Consider the following 14,928-nt stretch of genomic DNA (forward strand, 5'->3'; position numbering starts at 1 on the left):
TATATATTTTTTAATCATACTTGCCTTTAATTTGACCTTTTGCTTGATTGTATAGCCAAAAGAAGACCCAGAGAGTGTCACTCCTCTTTGAAGATGATGCCGATAGTGGAAGCTCTCTCTTTGGCTCTCCTCCTGCATCTGTTCCTCCTGCAACAACGGTATTCTTGACTTCCTAGGCTCAGGAAATATCCTTGCCGTGATCTTATGTGAATAGTGATACTTCCCTGAATCAGCTCCTATACCTGACCTTGTGGGCTAAGTCTAATGGAAAAACCTATTTGCCTAGTTTTAGAAATAGATCATCTAGTTATGGTATTTGATGAAGCACACGTGCAAAGCATGGGGAAAAGGGTTCCTTCATGTCCTGCAGCCCCTTCAGCATCAGGGGTGGGTCTCTGAAGTCTGAGGGGAGAGCACCGTTGCAGTTCTGGGCAGGTCGCCAGGCTTAGCCCCAGTGGCATGGAATTGTGCAAACATTAGACCAGGTCAGTTAAGGCACACATTATTCCTTTCAGGAGCATGTTTCAAGTACCAATGCTTTGGTCCCGGTTTATGTGAATAGCCAGTCAGTAAAATGGAAGGAAATTCTGGCACCTGCCAGCCCAAGGATGAACCTCGAGGACTTTATATTGAGTGAAATAAGCCAGTCAGAAAAAGACAAACAGTATATGATGCTACTTACATGAGGTACCTGGAGTAGTGAAATTCATAGAAGCTGAAAGTAAACTAGTGGTTGCCAGGGACTAGCAGGAGAGGGAAATGGGGAGTTGTTCAAGGGGACAGAGTTTCAGTTTTGCAAGATGGAAAAATTCTGGAGATTGGTGGCACAACAACGTGAATATTTTTAACACTGCTGAATTATAAATGGTTAAGATGATACATTTTGTTTTTTACCATGGTTAAAAATTTTTAAAAAATTACAGTAAAGGGGGCACCTGGCTGGTTTAGTCAGTAGAGCACACGGCTCTTGATCTCAGGGTCATGAGTTTGAGCACCATGTTGGGTTCAGAGATTACCTACATAAATAAACCTAAAAAACATTAAATATATACATTTTTAATATTTATTTTTGGGAGGGAGAGAGAGAGAGAAAGACAGAGAGGGAGAGTGAGCAGGGGAGGGGCAGAGAGAGAGACAGACAGACAGACAGACAGAATCCTGAAGCAGGCTCCAGCCTCTGAGCTGTCAGCACAGAGCTTGATGTGGGGCTTGAACTCATGAACCATGAGATCATGAGCCACCCAGGTGCCCCTAAAAAAACATTAAAAAAGTTAAAGTATGTAATAAAAAAAAGTCCGTCAGTGGCATGTGGTGTAAAGGATTCCAGTGAGTACATCTGAATGACATCACAATCATTGTGGTGGTCTAAATGACCACAATCACCTCAGCTAAAGATTTAGCCAATCTCGATGTTAGTTATATCAAAAAGGAGTATTAAAGAATGAGAGGAAGCTGGCATTATGTTATATTTATCCAGGGAACCTGGGCATACTGGGTTCCTGCCCTGGCCTGTCATTCATCTTTCCCCAGCTCATTCCTTAGTGGGTGTATGTGAGTGTGTGCACATAGAACAAAATGAGGCCAAACAGCTATTTTACTGCCAGCTGGCAATTGCTAACAGCCCCAAAGGGAAATGTGGAACTTTTTAGGCTAGACCCCATGGATTAGAACTCCTTTATCTGACCTGGGTTAGCCTAAAAGGCCAAGAATCAAGCCAGCTCACAGCCTGCTGTCAGACCTTCGACTCCCAACTCCACGCCATTCAAATCTGGCACGTGATAGAGGCAAAAAGACACTTAAGACCAGGAAGAAGGTAAGAGCCCGTGGGACCCCTCCTATGCTGGAGCAGCCACCACGGCAACTCTGCCACCCATGCTTGATGAGGAAGGCCCTCCTCCTCCCACCATGGTGATGGGTGATCAAGTCCCTGTTACCTGCATAGGTTTGATAAAGGAGAGATAAGACCGTAAAGGAGCCTTGGAACTTCTGTTTTTTAGAGGCTGATACTTGGTTTTTCCATTCCTCCTAAATAGTTTTTGTTTCAAGTTTATTTTACATTATGCAGTAATATGTGGATGTCTTCTTTAAAAAGGTTTAGAAAATGCACGGAGAATACAAAGTCCTTATGCTCCTGCCAGAGTAGTCATTGGTAACAGTGCATTGTCAGCCCTTTCAGGCCTGTTTCCAGGCATTCACTCTATTTAGTTAAATGAGGTCATGTTGTACCTTTTTCTGTAAGTTGTTTTGTCCTGCAACATGTTTTTCATTTCCATAAGCTTTAGCTTCTTCTTTTTTCACCACTATCAGTATTCCGTGGTGTAGCTGTCCCAGGGTATGTGTGACTTATTTTGCCTTTGATGGAGTAATTGTCACTGTTTCCTGTTTATTAGGGATCTCTCTCCCTTTTTTTTTAAGTTTTTAAATTATTTTAAAGTTTATGTATTTATTTATTTTATTTATTTATTTGTTGAGAGAGCACAAGTGAGAGAAGGGCAGAGAGAAGGAGAGACGGAATCCCAAAAAGGCTCTGTGCCATCAGCGCACAGCCCAGTGCGGGGCTGCAACTCACTAACTGTGAGATCGTGACTTGAGCCGAGATCAAGATCAGGACGCTGCGCTACACCAGCGCCTCTAGGGATGTCTCTTTCCATCCCAACTTCTGGGTCATCTTTAGCCTTGACTACTGAGATAATTTCTTATCTGGCCTCTCCTCGAATGCTCCTTCCTTTCATCTGCCCTTCTTGCTGTTGCTCTGGTTCTATTCTTAAAGGCAGCCTGATCCTATCATCTCCTTGTCACAAATGCCTGAGCCTGCCGTGCCACCCGTAATCTCATTCACACTGGACTCATCTCTTCCAGCCTCACTCTCCGTGTGCTTTAGGTGACTCTTGCTGTCCCAGATTACTCCAGAGAAGGTTGTTGTCTCTCTTATCAGGAAACAGTTTTCATTTTGTAAGACATAGTGCAACTGTTAACTTGTCCTATGGAAGCTTCCCAGACCAGGATCTTGTCAGTTGATGATTTAGGGACTTTTTTCCCCCACCGTATTCCCATTAAGTGGGTGTGCACGGCTTACACCAGAAGCTTTCAGCATTGGGAGGAACATGCTGTGTTCCCTGGGCCCCGGGGCTCCCTCCTGCTGCTTCTGAGGTGCTCGTGATCTTTTCTTTGAATCACCCATACTTGCATCTCCCTAAAGATGACATCAAGTGGTTCCGTGGTTAAAAGGGTCAGGAGATCTGAGTGGTCTTTCATTGTAGATTATAAATAATAACTTCTTCTCTAGATAAATGAACAATAACCTAATAAATTTTAAAGGTCATGGAAATGGAAAACTTCTTTCAACCTGTAGTAATTATGACTGTTAAATAAGACAGAGGGTCAAAGATCTACATCTCACGTAGCTGAACAAACTGTACACAGATTCTTACCATTTGTGAAATACAGTTCCCTTCAGACAGCAGTGTATAAAACACTTTTTTTTTGTTTAGAGATCCTAGAATATTTTAAAGTTAGCTCTGACTCTGTTATAAACCTGTCAAAGAAATTAATTTCACGATGAAGATGAAGTCAGCTTTATCTTTAGGAAGATTTGCAACCGATAGTTTGGGTGGCATTTTCCTTGGTTTAAGGGGCCATACTAAAGTCTCATTTTTCACCCTGACCGGTTTGCGTTGAAGTTGTATGTGGTTTTCAGAGAGCCCAGTGCATTCCACCAAAAGTTTTTCCTTTAATCACTTCAGTATTGCCTTACCTCTTCTGAAATTGCTTTGTGGGTTTCCAGCCTTTTATTTCAGGTTAAAACTGATGATACATTTTAAGGACCTCTTCCTAACAATAATTAAAAATGTTACTCTATTTTTTACTTCATTTATAATTTTTTCTCTCGGAGTTAAGGAGCATTCTTCTTTGATTTCCCAAATCTGTCTTCCTAACTTGATTTAGATATTGCTTCAAAGCTTACTTCCTCATAACGTCTCATCTAGTTGGTATGATAGAGTTATAGTTTTTCCTCAAGAATTTTTGATCACTTTCCCTAAGGATGCTGATAACTGTAGGTGAGTCACATAACCTCAGTTTTCTAATCCCTGAAATCCCTGCCTCCCACATCAGGAACATGACAGATTGAGCAAATTGCTCGCAAACTGGTGTGGACCATCTACTTGGTATAAAACACCATGACTCGTTGTTGAATTATATTATCCTTTCAAGGGAATAGACAGACATGTGATAGCTATTAATGTAAGTTAAGAAGAAAATAAAATCGAGGTAGACAGATAAATAATCTTACCAGTGTAGCAACTGATACTTACTGAAGAAGGTAGAGAAACCTTTATGGGGACCTCAAGCTGGGCCTTGCTTGAAAGATGAGGATTTGCTTCTACAGACAGTGGGGAAGGGTGCAAATTCACGGTAGGTTTAAGGAATAGTGAAGATTGAGGGCACCTGAGTGGCTCTGTCGGTTAAGCGTCTGACTCCTGATCTTGGCTCAGGTCATGATCTCACGGTTTGTGAGTTCAAGCCCTGCATCAGGCTCTGTGTTGATGGCGGAGAGCCTGCTTGGGATTCTGCCTCTCTTTCTCTCTGCCCCTCATCTGCTTGTGCTCTCTCTCTCAAAATAAATAAACTTAAAAGAAGAAAAGGAATAGGGAAGATTGGTAAGATGCAGGTAAACAAAGGGAGAAGATGAGGTATTAGTTGATAGTCACATTTAGCATTTACTTAATGCAAATAGTGCAGCTTTGGGGTGGGAGATGAAGCAATCTGGTGCGTATTTTCTTTTAGCAGAGGCAGCTCTGGATGACATCATTGACCTGAAATGTGGGAGGACCGAGGCAGAGAGGAGAGACTAGTGGTTATCTGGGAGTCAGACATAAGGTTCTAATCAATAGCAGTATCTGTGAAGTGAATGGACACACGGAGACAGGTGCAGGCGTTACAGTGGCAGAAGCTGTGAAGTGCTGTGTCTATTAAGTGAGGTGGTGGCGTTTATTGCTTCTCCCTGTTTGTGCCCCCTTCACTGTCCCGCACTGTCTCTCCCTCCACATTTCACTAACTCCCTCAAGAAGATTGTGGTTTCACCTTGTTCTTTATGTTGTCATGCTAGTAAAGCACTCTTTTTTTTTTTTTTAATTAGAGAGAGAGAGAGAGAGAGAGCAAGCAAGCGAGCACACAAGTGGGGAAAGGGCAGTGGAAGAGAGAATCTTAAGTAGGCTCCACGTTCCGCACACATCCCAATGTGAGGCTCGATCCCACAACCCTGGGATCGTGACCTGAGCCCAAATCAAGAGTTGGATGCTCAACCAACTGAGCCACCCAGGCACCCCCACAGTTTTGTTTTTAAGGATGTCATTTGCTCTTCTTTTGGTAGAAAAGAGAGACTGTCCCTGAAGTACCACCTTTGCTGTTCAGCGACGAAGAAAAGGAGGCACCATTCGGAGTGAAACCTGGGGACAAGAAGGTTGATGGTGGCAAAGACTCATCAGCAGTGGGGAGCACTCATTTGGTTGAGGAGTCAGAAAAGGTAGACTTCTTTTTTTTGCATTTATATTCTGAGGTGTTTGTTTCTCATGTTTTATAAAATGCACACCACCCACACACAAATGCACACACCCTTACCTTTTTCTACTACGGAAAATAAATGGCTACTTTGTTGAATATTTTGAAAATACTGAAAAGTCTGAAGAAGAAAATCGGATCCCTCTATTCGGGGAAACCTTCAACATCGTTCTTGCTGTTGGGTCTCTTTTCTGGGCAAATGTGCACACAGTGATGTGCGTGTCTCCTGTTTTACATTCTTTTGTCATCTTGTGCCCATGGCCGTTTTGCCTTTCTCTCTCCAGGGTGTTCTTCCACATCTTGTTTTTCATTTTGGTTTTCTCTCTGCATGTTTGCTCTTTCTGATTTGTCCACTTGTACTTGAATTAAAATGGCAGTTTTAAGATTTTAGTTTCCCATTCCTTTATATTTAGTGGATGTTGGCTGTGAATTAGAGAGCAAAGTGAAATTTATCTCTCTTCTAAAACCTTTGCTTTCTTCTCCTGGGTGGTCTGTTATCTCCTGCAGGAGCCTGTGAAAAGGCTGCTGGCTGCACCTGGAGGTCAGTGATGTGCACCTCTTTTTTTTCTAACCTTTCCTGTTCTCTGCGTGTTCAGCTATTCACATTTAACCTCTGTTTCAGGACCTGTGTGAAGAATATTGTGTATACTTTTCCTGTTGAGGCTCCTTAGAGCTGCAGTGATACAAATTTTTCACTTGTGCCTGAGACACTGTGACATTGTCTACCTGTAGTTTCTATGTGGACCTGTTCTCTGTTCCTGTAGCCCAAGTTACCCCAGTCATAGCCCCTTCCATACTTGAATTCTAATTGCTTATTGTACTGCTGGCCCTGACTTGAGTGTAAGCTCCTTGAGGATTGGGACCAGGTTTCTTTTGTTCATCATTATATCTGTAGTACTTAGCATGTTACCTCACACATACTAGGCACTTTTATTTTTATTTATTTTTTTATTTTTTAAGTTTTATTTACTTTGAGAGAGAGAGGGAGAGCATGAGCAGGGGAGGGGCAGAGAGAAGGAGAGAGAGAATCCCAAGAATCTCTGCTTCTCCCAAGCAGAGAATCCACACTGTCAGTGCAGAGCCCGACACGGGGCTCACACTCACAAACTGTGAGATCATGACCTGAGCCGAAATCAAGAGTTACCACTTAACCGACTGAGCCACCCAGGCACCCCCATACTAGGCACTTTTAAATTATGTATTTCTTCTGGGGTGCCTGGGTGGCTCAGTCAGTTAAGTGTTCCAAGTCTTGGTTTTGGCTCAGGTCATTATCTTGTGGCTTTGTGGGTTCAAGGCCCGCATCAGGCTCTACACTGACAGCTCAGAACCTGCTTGGGATTCTCTCTCTCTCTCTCTCTCTCTCTCTCTCTCTCTCTCTCTCTCTCTCCCTCTCCCCCTCTCTCTCTGCCCCTTCCCCATTCACACTATCTCTGTCTCTCTCAAAATAAATAAACTTAAATAAATTACATATTTCTTCAAACAAGCATAGTTTTCACAGTTTAACCACTCAAATTAGGATGCATTTCACAATCAGTGGCATATTTTAGACTTGTTTTTTTCTTTCTCAGTGGTTCATAGAGTAATAGTGGATCTTAAAATCAATGGTATCTTACTTGAAATGTGGAACTTGTTGAATGAATAAATGCTACATTTTAGGATCATTTTAGTGATTCTTATAATTGCATAATACAGTGTGAGCCTTCTACAATTTAAGTAATTTTGTCAGGTTTCTTCTTGGGACTTAGGTATTAATTAAATACTAGGAAATAATATGATTCACTCCTAGTGATGGATATTTGTGCTTTCTCTGTGACTGGCAAATTACTATTATTATTATTATTATTTGTAATTTTAATGTATTTTTTTGACATTTATTTATTTTTTTAATATATAAATTTATTGTCAAATTGGTTTCCATACAACACCCAGTGCTAATCCCAAAAGATGCCCTCTTCAATACCCATCACCCACCCTCCCCTCCCTCCCACCCCCCATCAGCCCTCAGTTTGTTCTCATTTTTTTTTTTTAATTTTTTTTTTAACGTTTATTTATTTTTGAGACAGAGAGAGACAGAGCATGAACGGGGGAGGGTTAGAGAGAGAGGGAGACACAGAACCGGAAGCAGGCTCCGGGCTCTGAGCCATCAGCCCAGAGCCCGACGCGGGGCTCGAACTCACGGACTGCGAGATCGTGACCTGAGCTGAAGTCGGACGCTTAACCGACTGAGCCACCCAGGCGCCCCTGTTCTCATTTTTTAAGAGTCTCTTATGCTTTGGCTCTCTCCCACTCCAACCTCTCTCTCTCTCTTTTTTTTTTCCTTCTCCTCCCCCATGGGTTCCTGTTAAGTTTCTCAGGATCCACGTAAGAGTAAAAACATATGGTATCTGTCTTTCTCTGTATGGCTTATTTCACTTAGCATAACACTCTCCAGTTCCGTCCACATTGCTACAAAGGGCCATATTTCATTCTTTCTCATTGTGACTGGCAAGTTATTTATAGCTCATGAGCAACTGATGTAGATCAGGGTTGTAAATATGTATATCTCTTGATAGGCTGGAGGGACCTGTGACTTTAAACTGGTTGGAAAAATCATCTTTGGCTGTGAATTACCTGTGTAAGAGTCTCTGTTGGAGTAGCTGATTGAGAGTTGACCTTAGTATTTTGTTACTTGGGATTAATGTGATTAGCTATAGTGCCCTGAAACATGCAAATGTCGCAGTTACTGAATTAATGAAGAGTTGGGAAGGCCCCTCAGTAGAATTTGTATTTCTAGATGTTACTTATTTATTTATTTTTTTTACTGTTTCCATTTTCAGGGAGGACCTTTGACTGTATCTACTCAGGAGTCGGTTGAGCATTCTGATTTATTTTCTTCATCATCCCCCTTGGACAAAGGAACCAAAAGTAGAACCAAAACTGTTCTTAGTTTATTTGATGAGGAAGAAGATAAAACAGAAGATCAAAATACCATCCACGCTCCAAAGAAAGAAGTGGGAAAGGTGAGCAAAAAGCAGTAAAGTTTCAGGGTTTTGAAAGGGTTAAAGAATCTCATTTTAAGGTGTCAGTTCTGTCATATGAGTTACTAAAGAATTGAGGGTTCTGGTTTCTCTTCATCTTCACTAGCACTTGTTGATTTTTTTCTGTAATGGCCACATGTGGATGAGGGTGTGGGGAAACTAGAATCCTCCTGCGTTGCTGTTGGGAATGTAAATTAGTGTAGCCACTTCAGAAAACAATTCGGTAGTTCCTGAAATTATTAAACATGAGTTCCCCACAAGGCCCAGCAATTCCACTCCTGGGTATATATCCAAGAGTAATGAAGACATATTCACACACAACTAGAATGTAATGTTCTTAACAGCGTTATTTATATTTATTTTATATATATATATATATATATATATATATATATATATATATATATGTTTATGTTTATTATAGTCAGAAGATGGAAAGAACTCAAAGTCCATCAGTTGATGAGTGGATAAACAATGTAGTGTATCTATTCAAAATGGCATATTATTTGGCAGTAAAAGGAATAAGTTATTGATACATGCTGCAACATGATGAACCTTGAAAACATGCTGAAAGAAAGAAACCAGTGATAAAGGACTACATATTTTATGATTCCATTTATTTGAATGTCCTGAATTGGCAAATCCATAGAGCTACAAAGTAGAAGTGGTTGCCAGGGTCTGGGGGAATGGATGGATGAGAATGGAGAGTGACTGCTAATAGGTTTGGGGTTTCTTTTGGGGTAATGGGAAAGTTCTAAACTTACCTGGTGGTGGTGTTTGCACAACTCTGTGAATATACTAAAAATCACTGAATTACACACTAGGTGAATTTTATGGTGTATGAATTTTATCTCAATAGAGATATTTAAAAAAAAAAGAAACCCAAACAGGTGCCAGGCCATATTGCCAGTGCTTTTCGTAAACCAAACTGAGGAAATGGTCCATGTTGATTTCTATAAAAAAATGTTTTATTATTTTTTATTACAGTAGAAGTATAACCCTGTTTATGAACGAGAGCTACACAGAGTGAATATGAATTACTTGCTGTATTTTCTTCCAGTCTTTTACTCTGTGTGATTTTGTACTGTGATTTTCATGGTCGTGAAAGTTTTTAAAAAATATTTTCATTTATTTATTTTTATGTATTTGTTTACTTTTTAAGTTTCTTCATTTTTTGAGAGAGACAGAGAAAGTGAGTGGGGGAGGCAGAGAGAGAGGGAAAGAGAGAATCTCGAGCAGGCTCCACACTGCCAGTGTGGAGCTTGATGTGGGGCCTGAACCATGAGATTGTGACCTTGAGCTGAAACCAAGAGTTGGATGCTTAACCAGCTGAGCCACCCAGGTGCCCCAATGGTCATGAAACTTTTAAACTTAGCTACTGTGTTACTGTGTTGCTGTGGGTTTTTATGTATAGTCAGTAATAATAATTAGTGACTTTTTAATGTGACACATCTCAGTTGTGAGGGTTCTTTTGTTTCATCTGTGGTCGTGATACTAAATGTATGGGTGAGAGAGTCTGCATTGTGTGAATGGAAGTCTCTGTTCTTGGATTCCACACAAGATTTATGTGAGGCTCTGCTTTCAAATAAAAACAGCCAGAAGGGAAGTAGCACGAAGGAATTTATGAAAGCGGAAACACTCTCAAGGTGGGAGAGCGGGCAGGTTCTGTAAGGTGAAGCCTGTCCCCAGTTTGTTTTGAGATTGGATGTTATAGGGTCTCTCTGGGCTGGGAGCTGGGGTAGTCTCTAATGGAGGCTGCTTCCAGTCCTTTGGGGAGCTCCTCCCACAGGTTGGGAGGGGGGGTTTTTGACCCTTCAAAGATTGTATAGGAAAGGTCATGGCAGCCTTTCTCCATTGTCGGGGTGGGCGGTTGTACCCGCAAAGCAAAAGCATTGTGACCAGTCTAGGGGTTACCCTGGGCAGAGGTGGAAGAGGAGAATGCGCGTTCTGCACTTGTGGGTCTTTGGTCTGTCAGCCCCAGGGTCTCGCAAGCCACAAGGTCAGGATGTTGTGTCCTCGGGTTTTTAATGTGTACCTTACTTATCATTGTCCTTGTGTCCAGCCTTTGTCCCTATCAATCCCCTTCAAGGACTTGGGTCTCTGACTCGGGGCATTCCTTCCACTGCTCTGTTACAGTAGCTTGTACTTAACATAAAGAAGAGCTCTTCTGAATCGGCCCCCTGGAAATAACAAAAACAAAAAAGCAAAAAAAGGTAAAGAAGAAATAGGGAAGTATTTAAGAATGTCACGTCTGGGATATTACAGTGTCAAATCAAGTAATGTGAATAGTAATTTTCAAATGTCAGCTACCCTATCAAACAAAAATAACTTGTTTGGAAGATAGTGGGATGGAAGGTGGGTGGGCATAGGAGAAGGTTGGCTCATCATCCCTGTGCCAGGTCTTTAGAGTAAGACGCTGACAGATTAGGGATACACACTTGACCACTGTGTAGTTTTTGGTATTAAGTGAGCTGCTCTTCTTCCCTTTGGAAATGAGATGGAGAAAACTTACTTGATTTTGTGTTTTCACCCTTAAAATGTTTCTCATTATGGAATTAATGGGTTATTTTATAAATAAAAAGTTCAGACATTTGTTACAGGCTGAAGGAGGATCTTTCCAGATGATGTATATGTTAATGTATTCCAGATCTGCATTTGCAAATGTATTTCGCACTATCTCTGGTAGCTCCATAGCCTTGTGTTGTGTGAATGTGTCATTCCCTTTGTGATTGGCACTTAGGCTGTGTCCAGCCTGTAGTCATTGGAAACAGCTGCATGGGATATCTTTGTAGTTGCATGTTTGTAGCTGTGATTTCCTTGAGGTAAATCCTTACAACTCCTCTTTTTTCCAGGGTCCTGATCCTGATACTCGCCCAAAGAGCACAGGTGTCTTTCAGGATGAAGAGCTCCTTTTTAGTCACAAGCTCCAGAAGGACAATGATCCAGATGTTGACCTCTTCTCCGGCACCAAGAAAACCAGGGTCAGTTTCAAAAGGTTCTTCACATCATGACTTTGTTACTGTATTAGATATTATAAGTCAATAGCTCACCTAGCTCTTTCTGTAAATTGCTTTTGTTTTGAATATTGAATTTGAGTTTTGTCTATTCCAGTTACTAGAGCCAAGTTCTGGGAGCCTATTTGGGGATGATGAAGATGATGATCTTTTCAGCCCTGCCAAGTCACAGCCTTTGGTATCAGCCTTTTGCTCTCAATACTGGGGTGCAGGGAAGGCCTCTGGGAAGGAAATTAATGTGTACTTATAAGAGGAAAACACGCAGAGAATTTTGGCGCTTACCAGTGAAGGAATGGCAAATGGCACGCTGATGATAGCGTTTGTGGTGTCCTCATCTTATGTTTCCTAATTAACGTTTAAAGCATTAACTAACCCAAGCTCTTACTGTATTACAGATTTGTTTGGTTTTTAAGTTGTTTATTGAAAGACCAGTGCATGCCACACGGTGACTAAATACCCATGCCTTTCAGGTGCAAAGCTTTAAATTTGAGTGTTAGCCTGTTTGTGTCATTTGTCCCCACCCCAGTAGATTTTGTTAAGCACTCTCTATTTTGTTTAGCGTAGCAGGAACTCCCGAGAAGGTCACGGTCTTTAGAATGCCATTTTTGAAATGCTGCATTAGTTGCATTAGTTCACCTAATGTTGAAATGTTCAAATGTTGTATTAGTTCAACTCTCATTCAAGAAATGACCCAAAACTCAGAAGCCAGATTGTTTTTATGTATTATGACTTTTCTTTAAAATTTCTGAGATAGATGACAGGTGGTTGGTATTCTTTTTCTTTTGAAGATCTCAGAAAAGAAGAAGGTAGTGAAAAAAGACCACTCTGTATCCTCTGTCAAGAACCAGAAACATCCTGAATCCACTCAGCAGGGTATCAAAGAAAAAAGCACATTGAAACCGGAAACACCTCAGGTTAGAACTGCTTAAGGACTTTCAGCTCTTGCTTGTATCCCAGGACAGAGGGACTCCATCATGCATACCCAAGGGTACTCAGAGTTCTCTTGATTAGGGAGGAAACAGCAGCTAGGACGACTTCTCTCTCTTTATTGTATGGTTTAAAAAAAAATTTCTTTTTCTAATTAAAAAAAATTTTTAAAGTAAAGCTCTACATCCAGTGTGGGGCTTGAACTCATGACCTAGAGATCAAGATTTGTATTCTCTACCAACTGACCCAGCCAGGCTCCCCTACTGTGTTTTTGTTTTGTTTTGTTTTGTTTTGTTTTAAACACACTTCTCGGGGCGCCTGGGTGGCGCAGTCGGTTAAGCGTCCGACTTCAGCCAGGTCACGATCTCGCGGTCCGTGAGTTCGAGCCCCGCGTCAGGCTCTGGGCTGATGGCTCAGAGCCTGGAGCCTGTTTCCGATTCTGTGTCTCCCTCTCTCTCTGCCCCTCCCCCGTTCATGCTCTGTCTCTCTCTGTCCCAAAAATAAATAAACGTTGAAAAAAAAAAATTTAAACACACTTCTCTGCCGCCTCATCTGTTCTCACTGTACACTCCAGTCTCATGAAGCTATACTTGTGATTACTGTTTTTGGACGACCTTCAAATTCAGTTTCAAGGTAGAGTTAATACAGGGTGAAGAATCTTCTTCCCATTAGAACCTCCATTTCTCCCTTTGGACTACCTTGGAGTAGAATTACATTAGAATTAAACATAAATTGTATCCAATTCCTTGGTTCCCCTTGGTTCCCCTATTTTCTTGGTTACCTCTTCTGAGGTCACTGCTGATAGGTCTCTGTTCTCAGCAGTCTTCTCTCCGGAGCTCCTCCTGGGAACAGGCCATAACTGGAAAGTGAGTTCTGGTTCTGGATTCCAGCTGTCTCTGGATGTCTCACTGAGGCTTCAGTGTCCTGAGCTGTGAAAACAAAGCCCTGGGAATAGCACGTCTCCAATGACTTGTCCCAAGTTTCAACTTCCTTTGCTTCTAGAACCTCAGTGCGTTAGGTTGTGGGTGAATTTCTGTGTGCTCTGTGACATTTGCTGTGTGGGATAACCAGCATGGTAATTTTGCCAACTGGCCAGATTTTGGTACTCTGATAACCCTGTGGTTCTTACGAATCTAATTCATGATCTTTGTCTGCCTTTACTCCATTTACGGTCTGCCAGCGTTGCACTCACACAGCAGAAGAAGAGGCATAAGTGAAAGATTTTGAGGCCCCAGGAGAGATTTGAATGCCTTTCCCTAATTAGAATCACAGAAAGTAACAGCTTCACCTTCCATCAAATTTAATAGACATAAGTGTAATCCAAGAGACACTTTTCTTTCTATTTCCCTAATGGATTGTTAACCAAATGTAATTTCACACAGGACTCACCAGGTCCCGCTCCATTTAAAACCAAAGAACCATCCCCTCGGATCTGGAAAATACAAGTAATTATAACGTGTCTGGAATCTTCACTGCCTGCCTTGTGGCATCTATAAACTTTTTTGAATATTTACTTTTGTCAACTGTTGCCAGGCATTTTCGCATCTCTTCCCCACCCTCTAGTTGTTGCTTCTTGTGTGCTGCGTCTGTAACATCTTTTCTTTGGTCCCAGTGGTGGGCACAGGTATATAATCTTCTATTTTAATTCTAAGACTTGATCGGGAGACTTCCCTGCATTTCTCTCTCTCCTGTTGTATTATACATTATGTACACCGCGTCTCTTGTCATGTGTTACACTGGTAATCATAGACTGCTGAGTTTTAAGAAGACATACAGAGTAAGTGTCATTTTTCTCTTTTAGGCAAATTTAGCGATTAATCCAGCAGCCTTGCTGCCTGCAGCGGCTCCCCAGATCTCTGGAGTAAAACCTGTTTTGCCAGAATTGGCTTTTCCTTCATCTGAACCCGAGAGGATCCACGGTCTGGAAAGTATGCCCGCTCTTCCTAGTAGTGGGGAGGCCGGCGTGAGTTTCGATCTTCCAGCTCAGGCAGACACCTTACACAGTGCAAATAAGGTGATGAAGCCACCTTTGCTTGCTTTCTTGCCTTTTTTTTTTTTTAAATCCAGAATAACTTGTATATTTCTAACTAGTCCATCAGTTATACAATCATAGGCTGCCTCCCACTAACCATTTGAAGGAGACATCTCAGCCTTCCTTCAGCCTCTCCACCCTCCTTACACCTTCCTAATTCTGCATCCACTTTTCCATTGCCCGTGTTTGTTACTTTTACATTCTGCTCAGTATCCACAGTGAAGTCCCACTGTCTCCAGGCTCTCCTGCGTTGCCACCTGCGGGTCTAAACAGAGCAGATCGTGTCCCTCCTCTGCTGGCTCCTTCCTGCCCAAAGGAGGACATTCAGGCTCCTCGGTTTGGTATTAAAGCCTCTTACAATCCACACTAACCGAAACTT

At 41.8% G+C, this 14,928-nt stretch overlaps 1 protein-coding gene across 4 annotated transcripts in view; it reads left to right on the plus strand.

Annotated features, from left to right (window-relative positions):
• LOC101096765 (WASH complex subunit 2) overlaps positions 1-14,928 on the plus strand; it is a 62,098-nt gene that overhangs the window by 41,829 nt on the left and 5,341 nt on the right. For 2 of the 4 annotated variants that reach the window (XM_019813511.3, XM_019813512.3), the window contains exons 21-28: positions 56-158; positions 5,372-5,524; positions 8,376-8,558; positions 11,429-11,557; positions 11,688-11,768; positions 12,379-12,504; positions 13,900-13,962; positions 14,319-14,531. In XM_019813511.3, coding sequence (XP_019669070.3) covers positions 56-158; positions 5,372-5,524; positions 8,376-8,558; positions 11,429-11,557; positions 11,688-11,768; positions 12,379-12,504; positions 13,900-13,962; positions 14,319-14,531 — 1,051 coding nt within the window. The remainder of the gene's footprint in view (positions 1-55; positions 159-5,371; positions 5,525-8,375; positions 8,559-11,428; positions 11,558-11,687; positions 11,769-12,378; positions 12,505-13,899; positions 13,963-14,318; positions 14,532-14,928) is intronic. The other 2 variants (XM_019813513.3, XM_019813514.3) reach the window with 2 other exon arrangements.

The sequence above is a fragment of the Felis catus genome, chromosome D2 (assembly GCF_018350175.1).
Source record: "Felis catus isolate Fca126 chromosome D2, F.catus_Fca126_mat1.0, whole genome shotgun sequence".
In the NCBI taxonomy this organism is placed as follows: Eukaryota; Metazoa; Chordata; class Mammalia; order Carnivora; family Felidae; genus Felis; species Felis catus.